We start from the raw sequence: 19,838 nt of genomic DNA, 5'->3' as shown, positions 1-19,838 counted from the left end.
CACTGACATTCTCACTTGTTTCTTAAGGTTTCTGTCTGAACTCTAGATTTGGGGGGATTTATTACAATGTAGATACAACCATGAGGTGCTGAGTTTGGGTACTGCCTCTGCCACTGGCTGAATGTCCTTGGGCCAGTTGTGAGATAGAGATGACACCACCTACAGGGGTCTAGAGCCCTGTAAAGGCCAGGGTCCAATCCCTGTTCTGCCACTTCCTAGCTGTGGCCGGGGCAGGTGCCTTCAGCCCTCGGTGCCTCATTTTCCTTATCTGTACTACCGGGCTGAAAATGGTACCTACCTCCTACAGTGGAGCTGTCACAACTGAATGAGAAAATGGAAAAGACCACAGGGGCTCACCCCACCCAGCCCTTCATTCCACTAGCAAGGACTGGAGGCTCAGAGAAGGTGGTGATGTTCTGGGGTCACACAGCAAGGTAGAGCAGCATTAGGGGGGTTACAGGAGCCACAAGCAGGAGAGGATGACGGAGAGAGCACAGTGACCATCCTGCCTTCCTGTCCTCCAGCTGGCGGCTGTCCCTGAAGAATGAGACACAGGGAATGTGGGTCATGGGCATACACAGATCTTCGTTTGAAAGGGTCAAAAATTTTATTAGCAGGCCTTTTTCTGTTTTTGAATATACAGGTTTCCTGCTGTCCAGGGTAAAGGGGAAGTGGTGTCTTGTGGCCCGAGGTTTGGGGCGCTTGCCTTGGGACTCCATCCCCATCTCTTTCCCGCCAGCACAGCTGGGGGAAGGTGCCTGCTTGCCGGCCCCACGGATTCTTCGGCTGTGGCATAAGGCACTGTGTGTTCTGCAGGAAGGCGCTCATGGCTGGCTGGTAGATGAGAGGCGGCCTTCTCAGGGGCTGCAAAGCTGAGGCTGTTGAGGGGTCGAGTTGAACTTGGGGCCCCTAGTGAGGAGGCCCCAGGCAATGGGAGCGCGGCCTGGTGAGTCTTGTGCCGCTGCCTCCCAGCTGGCCCTGCACCAGACCTCAGGATGGGATCATGCCTTTGCTCCTCTTGCGGTCTGCCATGGTTCTCCGGTTGTGGTTGGCTCTTGTCGCCTTGTTGGCTTCCTTCTTCCTGCGTTCCTGGGTTGTCTCGCGGCTCTGCCCATGGCCTCGGGGGCTGCTGGCCACTGCTGTTGAGCTGTCATGCCGGTACCTGAGGGAGGAATAACCCAACCCACAAGAACCTGTCAGCCGGAAGAGGCTCTGGCGGGAGAGCCCACAGCCTGCCTTGGTGTTCACTGGGAGAGGACACAGACTGGGCCTGGTCACTCATGTCCCAACTTCAGATGGAAGGAGAGATGGAGCCCGGCAGGGGCAGGGCCCTGGGGCTCTGACCAGCCCCGAGCCTGGTGTTTTCTCTTCTCTGGGCCTTGCTTCCAGGTCTGCCCATTGCTACGTGTAGCGGAGGAACAGCTAGAGAGCTGACACAGCCTACAGGAGACGGGGAGGGCTTCAGGTGGGTCTCCTTTCTCTATCTGGGCCACATGCTGCAGCTGAGACATTACTCCTGTTCTCCACCCTAGGGCTTTGCCTGGCAGCCTCCAAAGACCAAGTGCACTCACAGATGCGACCTAGGGCCCTTTCAGACCATCTTGACCACTGGGATTTGCCAGAGCTCCGCACTCAGGGGGCTGGGATGGATGAGAAGTCAGGGTGGCTCTGCTCCCTGCTCAACAACCTTCTGTGGCTCCCCACTGCCTTCAGAATGAAATCCAAATGCCTTCCCTGTGGCCAGGCCTCCTGCATCCAGCAGACAGTGCTGCATGAAGCCTAGGGCCGGGATGCAGGAGTGGGCTTCTACTCCTGGCTTGGCCTTAGGTGGAGGCAGATCCTTGTCCCTTCTCAATGTTTCCTCACTGGGAAGATGCGGGGCCTGGATGAGGAGTCTCTGGGTACTGATCTCAGCTCCCCTCGAAGATCCCTCTCCTGACCACGCCTGCTTTCTTACTTTTCTGCCCTCATATGACAAACTCCTCTGAGCCCTTTTCACCCTTAGGGGCCCAACTCAAGTGTCTGTCACTTCCATACCTCTATCAGCCAGAAAGGATGTGTGTCTGTCTGTCTGAGCTCTCTCACATTTACACTCTGCCTGATATCAGCTAGCCCTGGACGCGTTGGGTATAAATCCCCTCCTGCGTTCACCAAGTAATGGTTATGAGTGGGGACCCTGGAGCTGAGCCATCTGGGCTCCATCACCTACTAGCTATGTGACTTCTGGCTGGTTACTTAATGTTTCTGGGCCTGAGTTTTTTCATCTGTCAAATGAGGATAGTGATAATGGTAGCTACTTCACCGGGTTGTCGTGAGAACTAAATACACATGAAGCACTTAGGGTGTACGTGTGGGTTTCCTGGGCGGCTGGCTGGGCCCTCCCCAGATGGTGGGAGGGGTCCCCCCAGAAGCAGTCCCTTGAATGCTCACCCTTTCTTGGCGAGAAAGGCCATGCGCCTGGCTTCTGCCTTCTCTCTCAGCACTGCAGGGTCCTGCACGAAATGGTCGGGCTGTGGAAGGGAGAGGAGACCAAATCTGGAGTCAGGAGCTGCCGCATTTTCCTAAGCGGTGGTGAGGTCCTGCTCAAGTGAAGCTTGTCGATGCCTCCATGCCAGGTGTGGGGGGAAGCTGCAGCCTGGCAGAGCAATGCCCAGGAATGGGGTGGTATTACTGTGATCTGAGGTTTCCATTGGGAGCCCCCTGCCCCACCTCTTCCCTGAGTGGGTGGCAGCTGAAGGGACTGAGGCTTCCTGGACAGGCTGGTAGAGTGGATAGACCATAGTTATGGCATAACAATGACAAATGGGAGTGGCGGGGAGGCCAGGATGGCCACTGTGAGAGGCCGTGCAGGGCCCTGAAGGCTGCGGGAGCCACCAGTGGGAGCTGAGTGGTCCCGGGAGCTGCAGGCCTAGGCCTCACTGTGGCACCACCAGCGGCATGTGTGGGAGTGCCCACTCTTAAGGACAGCCTTCTGTGCCAACAGTGTAAGGAAAAACCAGGACCTAGGGACCACAGACAGGCTTTGGTGGCCAGTAGCTTTAAAAAAGAAAAAAAAAGGCCAGACACTGTAATTCACATCTGTTATCCCAGCACTTTGGGAGGTCAAGGTGGGAGGATCACTTGAGTCCAGGAGTCTGATACCAGCCTGGGCAACACTGTGAGATCCCATCTCTACAAAAACATACAAAAACTAGCCAGGCGTGGTGGTGTGAGCCCATAATCCCAGCTACTAGGGAAGCTGAGGTGGGAGGATTGCTCGGGCCCAGGAGTTCGAGGCTGTAGTAAGCCATGCCTGCACCACTGCACCTCAGCCTAGGCAACAAAGCGAGACTCTGTATCTAAAAATAATAATAAGAAGGCTGGGTGTGGTGGCTCATGCCTGTAATCCCAGCACTTTGGGAGGCCAAGGCAGGTGGATCACCTGAGGTCAGGAGTTGGAGACCAGCCTGGCCAACATGGTGAAACCCCGTCTTTACTGAAAATACAAAAAATTAGCCGGGAGTGGTGGCGAGCTCCTGTAATCCCAGCTACTTGGGAGGTTGAGGCAGGAGAATCACTTGAGTCCGGGAGGCGGAGGTTGCAGTGAGCCAAGATTGCACCATTGCACTCCAGCCTGGATGACGAGAGTGGGACTCCATCTCCAAAACAACAACAACAACAACAACAATAACACACACACACACACACACACACACACACACACACACACACAAAACTGGTAGATTTTACATAAAAATCTGGGCTGACCCCTTGCCTGAGAAGCAGAGAAATCTGTGGAAACTCTGAGTCTGTGCTTGCACCGAGGAGCCCCTGAGGCAGGGCACGTGCGTCCCACTGCTCAGTGCAGTCCCCACCAGGCCCCGCTACTCATTGCTGTTGGTGACCCGGCCTCAGAAACATCTGAATTTGTCACCCTGGTGTGGGGCATGATCCTAGGTTGCTGCCCCATCACCTGAGCAGTACCGCTTTTATCTGTTCTATATGTTGAGGTTCTAGTTAAGATTTCATTCAAATAAAAAGTTTAGCTGCTAAAAAGTAGAATTTTCTAACTTACCGATCCAGATGACCTCCCAGGGCCCTTGGGCTCTAACTCCTCTCTGATTTTAAGAATTGCCATCCTGGGCATGGTGCTGCTAACTGCCCTTCTCCTGACCCCCAGGCTCCTGGGCCTAATAATGAAGCTGGCGGCTCAGAGGCCCTGCCTTTAATCTGTCCCCTGGGTCCTCACTAGTGGGCAGCAGAAGTGAGTTCTAAGCCAGCAGCTCTCCAAGCAGACATCTGGGCTCAAAGGGACTCCTCCTGTCCCTGCCAGTGATGCTGGGGCTGCCTCAGGGCCAGACATAGGGAGGGGTGAGGGGCACTTCTGATTCACCCTTCAGAACTGCACTCTCCCCTTCATCTGCCACCTGCCAGGGAGGTACCTTGGGAGCCTCCTCGTCAGCCTCGTCTTCCTCATCGTCGTCATCCTCCTCCTGCCCTTCTCTAGGCACTTTGGTTCTCAGCACCTGAGGGATGGTGAATGGCCTGAGGGTGTGGAGAGAAATGAGATCAAAGAACGAGGTTCAACTAGGAGCAAGAGCCACAAGGAGGAGGGAACCTGGTTGGGTGAGATGGGGCCGCCAGGAGGGCTCAGGAGGCTGGGAAAAACCAAACGGCTTTCAAGCCAGCTTTGCTCCAGCCCCTGGATTCTCTGAGGTTAACAGAATTTGAGGTAGGGTTGAGGGGGCGACTGATATGGGGCCAGGAGGGTCTCCAGTCCTCTCTTCAGTCAGGACAGCTCTGCTTGGATCTGTATTGGGGAATCACTGTAACATTCCACCTGAAAACGTTTTCTTCAATTAAGAAGAAAAATGGACTGAGCGCGGTGGCTCACGCCTATAATACCCACACTTTGGGAGGTGGAGGTGGAAGGATCGCTTGAGCCCAGGAGGTGAGACTAATCTGGGCAACATAGTGAAAACCCCACCTCTGCAAAAAATAAAAAAAGTTAGCAGGGTGTGGTGGTGCGCACCACACCTGTAGTCCCAGCTACTCAGGAGGCTGAGGTGGGATGATCACTTGTAGTCCAGGAGGTCAAGGCTGCAGTAAGCCATGATTCCATCACCGCACTCCAGCCTGGGCGACAGAGTGAAACTCTGTCTCAAAAAAGAAAAATGCAAAGCTACTGCATGACACCGAATAAATGCTGCCCCATTCAGGGTGGGCTGGGGTGGAGGAGCACTGGATTAGGAGTCAGGAGGACTGGGTTTGGGCCCTGGATCTGCCACATCTGTGTAAACAAGTGGGTGAGGGAGCCCCACGGGCCTAAGCTGCTCTGCCCTGGAATGCCACCCCCACTACGGCCTCACCTGCGGCTGATGAGCTCATCGTCAGAGTCTGCATCATTGGCGCCCACCTGGTTGCCATCGTATGTGTCATCGTACTCATCCTCGTAGTAGCCACTATGGTAGGGCAGGCTCTCGCCTGGCTGCAGTGGCACCTGCAATGGCATAAGCATGGGTTTGGGGGGCTCAGGGGCTGGCCCAGTCTCCCTGGCCCAGCAGAGACCTGGACTTCGTGGCCTACCTCCTCCACCACCACACTGTACTGCTCGTAGCGCTGCCGCTGTGCCGCCACTGCACGCTTGTCGTTGAGCAAACTCCGCGTGTTTTCCTCCTTCCTGGTGCTGAGAAGGAACAGCAGAAAGAGAAGAAGGAAAACCATCAGGATTGGAAGGCCGCAGGGTACAGAGGGTCCAGAGACCACTGGCTTAACTGCTCTAGCCCTCAGACTGTTACAGAGACAAATGAAATCAAGCATTGGTGAGGGCGTGGGAGGTGGGATTCTCACTGCTGCTGGTGCCCATAAGGATGGCTCCAGACACTTTAGAGGGCATCCCAAGAGCCACTGTTTTTTTTTTTTTTTTTTTTTTTTGAGAGGAAGTCTTGCTCTGTCGCCCAGGCTGGAGTGCAGTGGCACGATCTTGGCTCATTGCAACCTCCGCCTCCCAGGTTCAAGCGATTCTTCTGTCTCAGCCTCCTGTGTAGCTGGGACTACAGGCCCGGTTAATTTTTGTATTTTTATTAGAGATGGGGTTTCACCATGTTGGTCAGGTTGGCCTCAAACTTCTGACTGCGAGTGATCCCCCCAACCTCAGCCTCCCAAAGTGCTGGGATTACAGGCGTGAGCCACTGTGCCCGGCCAAGAGCCACTGTTAAAAGGTAAAATGGGGCCGGGCGCAGTGGCTCACTCCTGTAATCCCAACACTTTGGGAGGCCGAGGAGGGTGGATCACAAGGTCAGGAGTTCAAGACCAGCCTGGCCAAGATGGCGAAACCCTGTCTCTACTAAAAATACAAAAATTAGCCGGGCATAGTGGCAAGTACCTGTAATCCCAGTTACACCGGAGGGTGAGGCAGAATCGCTTGAACCTGGGAGGCAGAGGTTGCAGTGAGCCGAGATCATGCCACTGCACTCCAGCCTGGGCGACAGAGCGAGACTCCGTCTCAAAATAAATAAATAAATAAAAAAGGTAAAATGTGCATACCTTTCAACCAGGATATTCCCTGTCAAGGCATCTACCCTAAAGAAACACCGGCTGTGTGTACAGAGGTCTGATTAGGGATTTTCTTTTCAGCATTGTTTGCAACAGTGAAAAATGGAAAGCAACTAATGTCCATCATGAGTGAAAGAGGCAAATGAACTGTGCCACATCTGTATTAGATCGCTGTGTGGTAGTTGTCAAGAAAGACATTGATCTATTTGTGCTGACGCGGAAATAATTCTCACTTATTCCCAAGGAAAAAAAGCAAGCTACAGAAAAATGCATACAGTATGATCCCAAAAGCAAACCACACTAACTCTGTTTCTATGGCCACACACCTATGCATGACAATGCAGAGAGAAGGCTAGGAAGCCCCACGCCAAATGACAGTGGTTACTGCTTGGAAGCACCTGGAGTTATCTAAATCTCTTTTTTTTTTTGTTACAGGCTAGAGGGCAGTGATATGATCTCGGCTCATTGCAATCTCTGCTTCCTGGGCTCAAGCGATTCTCGTGCCTCAGGCTCCTGAGTAGCTGGGAGTACAGGTGCGTGCCACCATTTCTGGCTAATTTTTGTATTTTGTTATAGAGATGGGGCATCTGCCATGTTGGCCAGGCTGGTCTGGAACTCCTGGTCTCAAGTGATCTGCTTGCCTCAACCTCCCAAAGTGCCAGGATTACAGGAATGAGCCACTGTGCCCAGCCTAATTTTTAAATTTGTAGAGACAGGGTCTCACTATATTGCCCAGGCTGGTCTTGATCTCCTGGGCTCAAGTGATCCTCTGCTTCAGCCTTCCAAAGTGCTGGGATTATAGGTGTGAGCTACTGTGCCCAGCCTGGATCTCTTAAACAAAATTTTTTTCATTTTAAAATTTTTATTCATTGTTTTTTCAAAAATGACATTTCCTTGCCAACAAACAAAAATTTAAGAAGCAGTAAAGCCACATGTGGCTGACTGAGCTCAAGGGAGCCATAGAGCCCTTTGGGGTGTAAGAAAAGGGGGTTCCCAGTCCTCTTCCTATCACCCCCACCTCACTACAGCAGCCTTCTGTCTCTTCCACAGCTCAAGTTTCCATGTAAAATTTCACTGGACGAAAATGTTTGGAAGCCCAACTCCGGTCATGTTACAGGTGAGGAAACTCGGGTGCATTGGGTGGGGGAAGGGACATGTTTGGGTCACGAGTGAGCTGCAGCACAGCCTCGGCAGGGACTGAGGCTTCTCAACTTGTGGCTTTGCAAACCTGTGAAAAAACCTGGCTTGTCAGAAACATACCCAGGCCTGTGGAATGTAGCTTCTAGCCCTGCAGGGGAAAACCAATATGAGATGCCAGGCAAGAAAATTCAGCTTAGCTGTGAAATCGGGTCTCTGGAATGTATCAAGGGTAAGATAATAAAAAAAAAGAAAAGACACAAAGCCAAACACAGCTTCCATAAAAATCTTCTATTAACTGGCTTTTGGTGCAGGGAGAGGCAGGCGTCTGAGTCCATCTCAGTCTGTCGGGCTGTCTGCCTGGCAGCCAGGGCAGGTCAGGACTGCAGCCTTCAGTGTGGCAGGCTAGGGTTTGCCTCCCTTCACATCTTTTTTTTTGAGACGGACTCTTGCTCTGTTGCCCAGGCTGGGGTGCAGTGGCGCGATCTCAGCTCACTGCAACCTCCACCAGCCGGGTTCAAGGGATTCTCCTGCCTTAGCCTCCCGAGTAGCTGGGACTACAGGTGTGTGCCACCATGCCCGGCTAATTTTTTGTATTTTTTTTTTAGTAGTCTTTATTAAGGACCTGCTCTGTGCCAGGCAGGGTATGAGGCTGAGCGGGGGAGAGATTCAGAAATGAAGAAAATAGAGATCTGCCCTCATGAACTCAGTGTAGTGGAGATGACAGACCAGTCAACATGAAATGTGCTGAACGGAGGCCCTGGAAACAAAGGGAATGAACTTGGTTCAGGAGGTCTGACTGGGCGTCTATAGGAAGGGGTAATGGAGGCTCTATGGTAGGGGGTTACTTGATTGGATCAGGAGCCCCAGGGTATGGCAGGAGGGATGTTGCACTTGATTTAGACCAGGGAGAAATCTCAGTTCAAAGAAATCTCTCACATCTACCAGGGAAGGGGCCTGTGATTGTGACCTTGGCCCTGTACCTGGCTTTCTTTGCTAAGCTGAAAAAGAGGTAGAGAGGAAGAAAAAGGAGCCCAAGCTTGTTCAGGTGGTAAGTGCCACTGGTAGGAGCACACCCATGCATTTGACACATATTTCCTAAGGGCCTAATAGGTTCCAGGACCTGCGCTGGGCCAGGAGACTGAGGAAGAATGAGAGGCGTCATCATCCTTTCTGCTACACCTTCGGCTTCTGGTCCATCCCGTCCCTGGTTCTGTGCAGTGGGGCAGTTCTTTCATGCTGTGTGGCCTCTGGTTATGTGGCTCCCTGGCAGGGCCAGGCAGAGAAGCATGGCAAGCTCCACCCACCCTAGCTGTGCCCTGGAAGAAGACACAGGTAGGGACAGTGAAGCCGGGGCACCTGGGCAGCTTGTCCAGGGAGGTGCAACCTTGGCCCCAGACCTCATTTGGAGCCAGGAAGGAAAAAGAAAAATCAGGACCAAAGCCAGCTGGGAGAAGATGAATCAGAGGCCAGAACTTCAGTCAAGCCTGGAAACACAGGCAACAGTGGCTGAAGAGACCCTCTGGAGCAGGTAGCTTCCTCAGCCTCCAAGATGGAAGCAAGCCCAGGGAATATGCAGGTGCCCCTGAAACCTCGCCACCTTTCCCTTCCTCATCTCCTCAAGCCTGTCCTTCAAGGCCCAATTCAAACTAGTCCTTAGCAGGGTGACTCCTGCCTTTGAACTTCTAAAGAGCCTGCGGAAGCAAGACTCCTTTTCCAGGTGAAGAACTGGGATCCAGAGAGGCAGAGCAACCCTCTTAAGGTCACACAGCTACTAAGAGCAAAGCCAGGGCCAGACACAGTTCTCCTGATTCAGCTCTTCTTTGCCACTTCCTGGGCTGTGTGACCACAGGCAAGTCCCTTATCCTCGCTAAGTCTCAGTTCCTTCTCTCGGCACCCACTTCCCAGGGCTGATGTGAGAAAAAAATGACATGTAGAAGCAGATCCAGCACTTTCTGGGCTCAACAAAGTGAATCCTGTTTCTTTTACTACAGGACTTTTCAGAGCCTTAATGTGCTCTGTGACTCCCCAAAAGGCAGACCAAGGGCACAGACATTCTAAAAAAATTTTTAATTATTATTATTTTTTGAGACAGGGTTTCACTCTTGTTGCCCAGGATGGAGTGCAATGGCATGATCCTGGCTCACCGCAACCTCCACCTCCCAGGTTCAAGCGATTCTCCTGCCTCAGCCTCCTGAGTAACTGGGATTACAGACGCCTGCCACCACGCCTGGCTAATTTTTTGTATTTTTAGTAGAGATGGGGTTTCACCATGTTGGCCAGGTTGGTTTTGAACTCCTGACCTCAGGTGATCCACCCACCTCGGCCTCCCAAAGTGCAGAGATTACAGGCGTGAGCCACCACGCCCAGCCGGCACAGACATTTTTAGAACATATGTTATCTTCCAGGGCACCATGGAATGGTCCGAAGGTATTAGGGGACCCTGCCTCTTGCCCACTGACTCCTTCACTGGCTATGATATACCTGTAGCACATGTATTGATGTCTCCACAATAGCCATGCTGCACCTCACCCATTCTCCAAACAGACCCTACATTTTCTTAGGTCTTTCTACCTTTCCGTTTCACCCTGGAGCTCCAGGCCTGGACTCTGTGAGTTGGTTTTCCTGATGAGATATGAGGGGTATTGGAGACTTCTGGGAAAGGTATCCTAGTCTCTCGGAGAGACACAGGAAGACCTGGTCTGGACTATCTCCTGGCACTGTCATGTCTGGAAGCCATAGTAGAAACAGCTGCAGCCCCCCTGCAGCCTCAAAGGAAGTAGCCTGACCACGAAGTGAGGCCCCAAGAGACAGGAAAGATATATTCTGGATGATAGGTCAACCAAGCCTAGACTGCCCTACCTTACACCGCCTTGTCATGCAAGGGAACAGATTTCCTTACTGCTTAAGCACTGAGTAAAACCTATCTGATTCAACAACAAACACATTTTAACTCCAGTACCATCTGCAGTGTCCTACCTAATTTATCATGTGATTAGGACATGTGTCCCTGCCGAAGTTCCTGTGTACCCCACCCCAGCACCTCCCACTCTGTCCTTACTTGTTTAATGGTCTTTCTCATGATCATTTGAGGGCAAGGCCTGGGTATCCAGCTCACCCTGTTTCCCTGGTGTCTAGCATAGGATCTGGTGCTAGTAAATCGCTTAATAAATATTTGCTGAATGAATAAATAAATAATGAACACATGAATGGAGGCTTTGCCTCTTCGCAATCTGCAGCCCCTGGGCTACCCAGCACAGTGAGTCTCTCCGCGTGGCAGCCCAGAGGGCCCCAGGAACAAGGGCACAGTGTTCCAGAAACCTGGCCACCTCAATGCCAGCCACTCTACTGACCCTGACAGCTGGGACCAGCCCCTTGGCAAATGCTCGTAGGTGACTTATGACCTAGGTGGGGTGAGATGAAACTTTACAATACCATGGGCCCTGGGCAAAACCACAGATCAAGGTGAAAGGCCATGTCCAGAGATGGCTAATCTCTGTGGGGAACTTACCAATCAGGCTCCCTGGATTGGAGCAGGGGGCCAGGCTTCTACCAGCCTGGAGGGCCCCTTGTCTGCCCCTTGCCCACCGCTGGAGCTACAGAGGGCCATACTGGCCTGGAATAGCGGCCACTGATCCAGGATAACATCTTTGGCCTGGGATCTGGGGATGTTGCAATGATGCAGGATAACATCTCTAGTCTGGGATTTGGGGGTGTTGCAATGTGTATGACTAAGCAGTTTGCAAGTGCTTCCTGTCCAGCCAGCCAGATGGCTTTGTAGTTGCCCTGCGCCGGTTGCCCAAGCCCTCAGCCAGCCAAGCTTTTAGCAGTGGACAGCCCTAGGGAGGGGTAACAGTACAGGGCCCTAACTGAAGAAGCAGCTGGCATTTCCGCCACTGGGGCTCCTACCACAAGAACGTGGCTGGCTGGTCTCCTCCCTCTCTGAACCTCACGGACCCCATCCACGTGATGGTGAAAGAGCAGCCTGTACTTGTAAAGAGGTCCTCTGATTTCTAGATTCCATGCAGAACTTTGGGGGACTAGAATACATCTTATTTTGCCGTTCTCTACTTGGATGTTGTACTCTTTACCATGACATCCGACTCTGTCCCTCTGATGGTTCATCATTCCAAAGCCGAGTGAACTCTTTTATTTTTTTTTTCTTGAGACAGGCTCTTACTGTGTCACCCAGGCTGGAGTACAGTGGCACGATCACAGCTCACTGCAGCCTTGACCTCCTGGGCTTAAGTGATCTTACCGCCTCAGCCTCCAGAGTAGCTGCAATTATAGGTGTGTGCCAGCACACCCAGCTAATTTTTGTTATTTTTTGTAGATATGGGGTTTCGCCATGTTGCCCAGGCTGGTCTCAAACTCCTGGACTCAAGTGATCCACCTGCCTTGGCCTCCCAAAGTGCTGAGACTAGGCATGAGCCGCTGCACTCGGCCCTGATCTTTCCAAAACATAAAATATGCTGGCTTTGTCGGTTCATGGGACCCTTTGCTGTGCTCACTATGGCCTCGGGACCACTGCCCCTGTTGCTCACTCTGCTTGGGAAGCTTCTCCTTCCCTCCTTTGCAGAACTGACCCCTCCTCACCCTTTAGCTCTTGGTCCCATGTCGTGTTCTCAGAGGAGCCTTCCTGACTGGGGTGAAGCCCTACCAAAGGCTCAGAATTCTGTGCACCTCCAGCTTGTTGTATTTGTTATATCTGCAATTCGATGTTGCTTGTTTGATGAGTTGATTAATGCAAACTCCACGTGGGCAGGGGCCGTGTCTGTTTCACTCCCCACTATATCCCCAGAACCTAATTAATCCAGAGCCTAGAATGCTGTAAGTATTAGACAAATATTTGTTGAATAAATGAATAAATCATGAACGGACTTTTCAATGCCAAAAAAGTAGGAAGGACATAAACTAAACATAAATAGCAAGGCCATAAAGTGGAGTATGTTCACCTTCTGAAAAGCTCACTCAAAGTCCTTAATTTTCTCACAGCCTAGGGAAAATCAGGTCAAAGAGTGGTTTCTGGGAAGCGCCGTCCACCAGTGATTTGATGGTTAACACATTAAAAGATGTAAGAAGAAGGGAAGAGGGGGATAGTTTTGGCCCTTCTGGCCTTTTGCTATCAACAAGGGGGATTCACTAACAGCCTCCCTGCACAGAGTCAGAACCTGAAGGCTGATCATTAGAGAACCTGCTCCTAACCACCGGGGGTGCACAGGTCTAGGGTTGTGAAGGGATCCCTGTGCTGATACTCCATGGCCAGTTCTGCAAAGATGGAGCCCTTGGTTTCCCTGTGTCCTCTCTGCACTTCGGAGTTGGGGTATCGGAACCCCATGGCCCACTGCACTCACCTCTTGCCCTTGTGCACCCGGCTCAGGTCTACTGAGTCCCTGCTGAACACATCAAACTCGTCATTCTGGAAGACGTTGTGGCGAGACGTCAGCAGGGGTGTAGGGTCTGGTTTCATTTCTCTGGGTGGGGGACACAGAGATCAATTTAAGGGGGCCCTGCCAGCTGATGCAATCTGCACCCCACTTCTCCCTGCTGTGTTAAATCCATCGGATTTTTTGGTTCCCTTCAACAGGCCCTCCTAGGACACAATCTCAAAACCTTGAAGAGGGAGATAAGCCGCTGCCTGATCTGGACCCTGCCTGGGTATGCAGCCACACCTCAAACAAAGCTCCCCCTCATTCCCTGCATGCCATTCACATAGGGTTTCCTTCTGTTTCTTAAAAGCGCTATCCCTCATTTAATGCTCGTTAATAGTCCCATAAGATCAATAGTCACAGATCACTCAATCTCATTGTGCCTCAGTGCCCTCATCTGTAAAATGTGGCACAAGGAGTCTGAGGAACTTGTCCAAAGGCACAAAGCTAACTTCTCAAGTTAACAAGTGATTGGTAAACATCACTTGCTCATGGAAGAAACACCCTTTCGGGCACAGGTTCCTGCTGTCCCATGGAGCCTTCAGGGCAGCAGTGGGTCAAATAAATGGTAGGTGTGATGAAAGTGAGAAGCTGTGGCCATCCTCTCTCACAAATCTACTGGGAAGGTGGTAATGACAGGGGCAAGTCAGGAATGTAGGGGATCAGAAGGGCTCAACAACCCTGTGTCACATCCCTGAAGACACACCCATGGCACTCTAATCAGCCTTCCCACAAAGTGTGGCAGGGATGTGTACGCTCTCTGCCCTGCCTGGGGCAAGTGAAAAACTCCGGCAGGGCCTAAGGTTTTTATGTTTCCCCAAAGAGGGCTTTAGTTTAAATGGCTGGGAAGGGAGAAGAAGCTGAGTCCTGGGCCATAAATGAGGGAAGGAAGAGAGGAAGGGGCCCCACCCCGAGGCAGCCTGGGCAGCGGGAGCCTCCTCCCACCTGTCTCTCCCACCTGTCTAGGTCGCGGTCCAGCTGGCTGAGGGTGGGGGCCAGCCGCTCCTCCAGGATATTGTTGATCACCTGCTCTGGGTCGTAGTGGTAGTACTCCAGGCAGGCCAGGATGAAGCCCTCACCAAGGTCTGGCAGCAGGTCCTTCACTTGGGAGATGAGTGAGTCCAGCTCCACCCCACACACGGCAGGGCCCACAGCCGCAGCTGCTCCCATGCACTGTAGTGAGAGCCAGAGCCAGGAAGGGGAAGGCTAAGTGGGCCGGTGATACGGCGACAGGCCCCAAACAGCACTGGACCAGGCATCAGGGATCTGGTTCAAGTCCTGGGATTGCCCCTCCTGCCTGTGGGAACTTTGCCAAGTGACTCAAGTCTCTCTGAGCCTCCATTTCCTTCTCTGAAAAAGGGGGCTCGTGATTGTTATGATTATTGAATGCCTGTATCAAAATAGCTCATGTAACCTATAAATATATACACCTACTACATATCCAGGAAAATAAACAATAAAAAATAAAAAAAATTTAAGGCCAGGTACAGTGGCTCATACCTATAATCCCAGCATTTTGGGAGGCTGAGGCAAGAGAATTACTTGAGCTCAGGAGTTAAGACCAGCCTGAGCAACACAGCAAAACCCCATCTGTTCAAAAAATTTTTAAAAAGTAGCCAGGCGGCCGGGCGTGGTGGCTCATGCCTGTAATCCTAGCACTTTGGGAGGCCGAGACGGGTGGACTGCCTGAGCTCAGGAGTTCGAGACCAGCCTGGGCAACACAGTGAAATCCTGTCTCTACTAAAAAAATTAGCCAGGCGTGGTGGCGTGCGCCTGTGGTCCCAGCTACTTAGGAGGCTGAGGTGGGAGGATTACTTGATCCCAGAAGGTGGAGGCTGCAGTGAGCTTGATCAAGCCACAGTACTCCAGCCTGGGTGACAGAGCAAGACCCTGTCTCAAGAAATAAAAAATAAAATAAAATAAATTAGGCCTGGCCTGGTGCTCATGCCCATAATCCCAGCACTTTGGGAGGCTGAGGCAGGCGGATCATCTGAGGTCAGGAGTTTGAGACCAGCCTGACCAACATGGTGAAACCCCATCTCTGCTAAAAAAATACAAAAAATTAGCTGGGTGTGGTGACGGGTGTCTGTAATCCCAGTTACTCAGGAGGCTGAGGCAGGAGAATCGCTTGATCCCAGAAGGCAGAGGTTGCAGTAAGCAGAGATCGCACTATTGCTCTCCAGCCTGGGCAATAAAACTCCATCTCAATAAATAAATAAATAAATAAAATTAATTAATTAAATTAAAATTTTGAAGGGACTGTATGACTTACCAGCTGGGCTACTGGCTGTGTGACTTTGGGCAGGGTGCTTCCCCTCTCTGAACCTCAGTTTCCTCCTTATAAAATGGGCCTATACCACCCACTTCATGGGGTTGTTTCAAATAGTTCAAAGATGGCACAAAACCCAGTGAGCACAGTACTTGGCACAGACCAGGCCCTCCATAAACAGCCCTGGTTTCTACCAATTCTTCCTACTAATCCAAGGTCCTTTTCCAACAAGTTGACTGATGGTGGAGGCGAACAGCAACCACCAGAGCTGGACTGTGTGGAGATGCTCCCCTTTAATTATGATCTCTTTTTTAAGTAAGGGGCATGCATTTTATATATTGCTTAATGTGACTTAATTGTGTTAACCTTTTAATTTAAGGAAATTTACAGATCACAACAATACAAATCTCCATGAGTCTGCTAAGAAGCGAAATGGGGAAGAAGGTGGGAAAAGGTGAAGGAGGCCATTGTTCTCCAAGGCCCTGCAGGAATCACAGGGTCTGGGCTGGGAGGAAGGACGGTGGCATTTGTTAATGGAGCACTGAAGGCCAGCCAGGCTCAGGGTATTCCATGTGATAGCTCTGGGAATCTCAGTACCTCATGGAGGTGGGCACTGCATCTGTCCCCACCTTATAGATGAGGAACCAAGGTTCAATGTGAGTGACATGCCTAAGGCCATACAGCTGCCAAGTGGCAGAACCAGGTCACACCCCTGAGCTGCCTGGCCCGAGTCTGTGTGGTCTTCATCTCGCTTATCATGCTGCCTCCCAACATGCAAGGGAGAGTCCTGGCCTTGGTGGCCAATCAAGATAGCCACAGATTTGGCCAGTCCTGGAAAAGCCTGGAGAGAAGGCACCAGATCCAAGGTTTCTACATTTGTTCAATGGAATCCTGGAGCCCCACGGAGGGGCTTCCAAAAAGGCCAAACCGTGGGACTTGGCACTGTTCCCAGTTGCAACCAAAGGAGCACCACTTTTATCTATTTAGAGGAGAGCTCCGGGAAGGGCTTGTGGAAATATTCATGGAAAGTTTCACCTCTTCATTTTATAGAGGGGAAGCTAAGGCTTCGACAGTTGCAGCAACTTGCTCTCTCCTCACACCCAGTCCAGTATGTACCCGGCTTGGGACCCTCTAAAGGAAGCACAGAACTGACCAGTTGCTTGAGGCTGTCTATTCCCAAAAATACCTTTTTCCCTGAGTATAAAAGCAAGGAAGGGAGGTTTCCTGCTGCCCCAGCCTCTCAGATAGGACCAAGGAGTGACAAGCAAAGAGGGAAAAGCGCCACTCAGACACACACCTCCTCTTCCTCCAAGTTCTCCGGATGTGATGACGCTTGACTGACTGCCTCTGCTGTCACCACGACCCCGTTAGGCTCCCCATTAGGCTCCTCAGTCACCGTTGGGTCTTTAGCATCTGCGGCTTTCCGTCTGTCCACCCCTTCCCATGCACTCTCGACTGCCTGGAGGATGTAGGCAGTCCGCGTCTCGTCCCTATGAGGACTTGTTAAGGGGTCTGTCTTAGGTTCCTAGCTCTGAAGCAGCATAATTTCTCAGTCCCTCCCCAGCATTTGACCACATGGTTCCTGCCAGGGACTTTCTGGGCTATACCTAAGTGGTATAGCCCACGGGCACCTGGGCTGCATGGGAAAATGGGTCAGACTACAGCCACTCTGGCCTCACAACCTAGTGTCTGCCACTCAGCAGAAAGCAGCTCTGAGTAAAGACAGGGCCAGGGCTGCCATCAGTGTCCTGGGGCACAGGTATGGACGAGCCAGCAGCTCCTCTTTTGTACTGACTGCCAGGAGGAGGGCGTGGTAGGGCCACTGCCACTGGGCTTCCTGTCCAACCAGCTCAGGGCATTCTGCAAAGGCTGTGGGCCATCAGGTGTCCCTGAAGCAGGACTGAGCAATCTACCGCAACCACCAAAATGACCCATAAGCTGGCTGCTCCTCCCTATCCTTCCTCCTTGTCAACCACCCTGGGCACTTTCAAGCCAGAAATCTGAGAGTCCCCTTAGACTCCCTCACTCTGCTTCTTGTTCAAACCCTCATCATCCATGCTTGGATGCCAGCAACAGCCTCCTCACTGGCCCAAGCCTCACGGTGGTCCCAGGCCAGTCCATTCTCTTCCCTGGGTCAGACAGAGCTTTTCCAAATTATAGAACTGCCCATGTCACCTCCTGCTTCACAACCTTCCGTGCTCCCCAGTGCTTGCAGGACAGAGCCCAAACTTCTTAGTGACGGTCACCCCAGGGCTGTGCATGTTGCTGGCCTTCGCCTCACCTGCAACACCCCAATTCCTCCTCCTGGGAGACCCCTCCTTAATGACTGCCCCCTGTACTCTATACACGACGTCTGTGGCTCTGAGGAGCCTGTTTTCTCTGTCCTCTGTCAACTAGCAACATTCTTGTTCTTGTCCTTGCTCCTGGCTGGGTGCTCTCCCATTCTTTCTGCTGTTCTGCTTAGACATCACTTCCATCTGACACCCCCACCCAGAGCTCTGCTGGGTGAGGCGCCACCTCTGGTTTCCTGCCTTCTGAAATCTTCCCACGTGATGCTCTATCTAACTGCCTGTTTACTTGTCCACCTCCCCTCCTGCTGTGAGGAGGGGCTGAGTCCATCTTGGTCACATAGGCCCAGATGCTCAGGAAACACAGAGGGAAAATAGCACTGCATCTCCCCTGCCCCAAGCATCAGAGCAGCCATCTCCTCTAAAAAAGGCAAGGCTGGGACCTTGGCAGGCCACCTTGGACAGCTGGCTGACCCATGCGTTCTGGGGCTAAACCTCTTTCCAGTTCTCTGGGTTCCAGCATCCTGTCTCACCTCTGACCTAGTCAAGCCGGGCCCTGTCATAGTGGGCTATGGTAGAAGGATACAAGACTGACGAGGCCTGCTGCAGCAAGCTGATGTCTTCAGCCACGGGGAAGAGTGCATCATAGTCCCGGAGGAACCTGCAGGCAGATGAGAGCAGATGGGACGGACAGGGCTGGGGCCACAGGAACGCTGTGCTACTGCAGGCCACTCCCTGTGTTTGCTGCCCGACCTTATTAGAGCTGTGGTGGGCCTATGGTGGGGGTCTATCATGTAAGGCCTCTTGGGGACCTGTGGGAGGGTCACAGGCCCAGGCCAGCTCAGCCACACTCACCTCTTCTCCTGCAGCAAGGAGCTGAAGATCTGAAGGAACTCTTCTATGAAGCCCTGAATGTTGTCACAGCTAGAACAGGACACCAGGGAAGATGAGCTCATGCAATGCAAGATGAGCTGCAGCTCCTTTACACACTCCCTTCCCCTCTTCAAGGCTGGGGCCCGGTGGAGGAATGAGGCATTTTTCTCGGTTTCTAATCTCTGTTCAGCCAACCCCAGTGCAGGGGAGGAAGCCAAGATGAAATAATGGAAACGCTCCTGAAGGGCTTGGGGAGGAGACTCTTCCACCAGGAGGCAATTCCTGAGGGCTTACCTGCTTTCTAGGATGGGAAGGAGGCAGATCTGGTTCAGGATGATGTGGAAAATCTCCATTAGCTTCTTCCTGGAATGGGAGAGCCTCTGCCACAGGTCACCAAGAAGCCTAGGCCAGAGAGAAAAAAGACACAGGTTTAGGAGACAAAAAGGCCCTGAGGGGCCAGGTGCAGTGGTTTACACCTGAAATCCTAGCACCTTGGGAATCTGAGGTGGGAGGATCACTTGAGCCCCAGGAGTTTGAGACCAGCCTGAGCAACTAAATGAAATCCTGTCTCTACAAAAAATACAAAAAATTAGTCAAGTGTGGTGATGCAGGCCTGTAGTTCCAGCTCCTGGGGAGGCTAAGGCAGGGGGATCACATTTGCCTGGGAGGTCAAGGCTGCAGTGAGCCATGATGGTGCCACTGCATTCCAGCCTGGGTGACAGAGCAAGACCCTGTCTCAAAAAAAGAAAAAAAAAAAAAAGGAAAAGAAAAAGAAAAAAAGGCACGAAGGGAGCTTCTCCCCAGCAGTTGCAGGTGCCTCCCCAGAGCACAGAAGGCCTCACGATTCACTGCTGAGAGCAGCTGGCAAAAGCCATAGGCCCAGAGAAGACAGCTGCTTCCAGGGCTGCCTCTCAGTTCAAACGGTGGGTCAGGAACCAGCAGGCTGAGTACCAAGACCGTGGAGTAACAGCTGAGGGAAGGGCTTAAATGCAGGGGCCAACCATCATGGTATTTTGGGGGATTGGGTTAATAGACATAATTGCCTTGGTACAAGCAGGACTTTGGGTCAAATCTCCTTCATGCTGTTTAGTAACACTTAACTCTAGTTGTTGCAATCTTTCTTGTTAGGTCTTCATACAAGTCTTTACAGAGAACATACATATTTTTTAAATATGCTAACAGTTTAAAAAAAAAATGCAGTTCGAGACCAGCCTGGCCAACACGTCAAAACCCCATCTCTACAAAAAATACAAAAATTAGCCGGGTGTGGTGGCACACGCCTATAATCCCAGCTACTCGGGAGACTGA

At 52.0% G+C, this 19,838-nt stretch overlaps 1 protein-coding gene across 18 annotated transcripts in view; it reads right to left on the bottom strand.

Annotated features, from left to right (window-relative positions):
• Positions 1-584: 584 nt before the first annotated feature.
• ASCC2 (activating signal cointegrator 1 complex subunit 2) overlaps positions 585-19,838 on the bottom strand; it is a 51,875-nt gene continuing 32,621 nt past the window's right edge. For 12 of the 18 annotated variants that reach the window (XM_055254087.2, XM_055254094.2, XM_063623626.1 and 9 more), the window contains 11 exons: positions 18,825-18,932; positions 18,513-18,581; positions 18,244-18,318; positions 16,667-16,859; positions 14,059-14,273; positions 13,026-13,145; positions 5,566-5,665; positions 5,349-5,479; positions 4,422-4,524; positions 2,431-2,510; positions 585-1,162 (listed from right to left, as the gene is read on the bottom strand). In XM_055254087.2, the coding sequence (XP_055110062.2) occupies positions 991-1,162; positions 2,431-2,510; positions 4,422-4,524; positions 5,349-5,479; positions 5,566-5,665; positions 13,026-13,145; positions 14,059-14,273; positions 16,667-16,859; positions 18,244-18,318; positions 18,513-18,581; positions 18,825-18,932 (1,366 nt within the window). In that variant the 3' untranslated portion in view covers positions 585-990. Of the gene's footprint in view, positions 1,163-2,430; positions 2,511-4,406; positions 4,525-5,348; positions 5,480-5,565; positions 5,666-13,025; positions 13,146-14,058; positions 14,274-16,666; positions 16,860-18,243; positions 18,319-18,512; positions 18,582-18,824; positions 18,933-19,838 lie in introns of all 18 variants that reach the window. The other 6 variants (XM_055254086.2, XM_055254093.2, XM_055254089.2 and 3 more) reach the window with 3 other exon arrangements.

This window comes from Symphalangus syndactylus, chromosome 18 (assembly GCF_028878055.3).
Source record: "Symphalangus syndactylus isolate Jambi chromosome 18, NHGRI_mSymSyn1-v2.1_pri, whole genome shotgun sequence".
NCBI classification, from domain to species: domain Eukaryota; kingdom Metazoa; phylum Chordata; class Mammalia; order Primates; family Hylobatidae; genus Symphalangus; species Symphalangus syndactylus.
The sequence above is the reverse complement of the archived record's forward strand: the minus strand, read 5'-3'. Positions and strand labels throughout refer to the sequence as shown.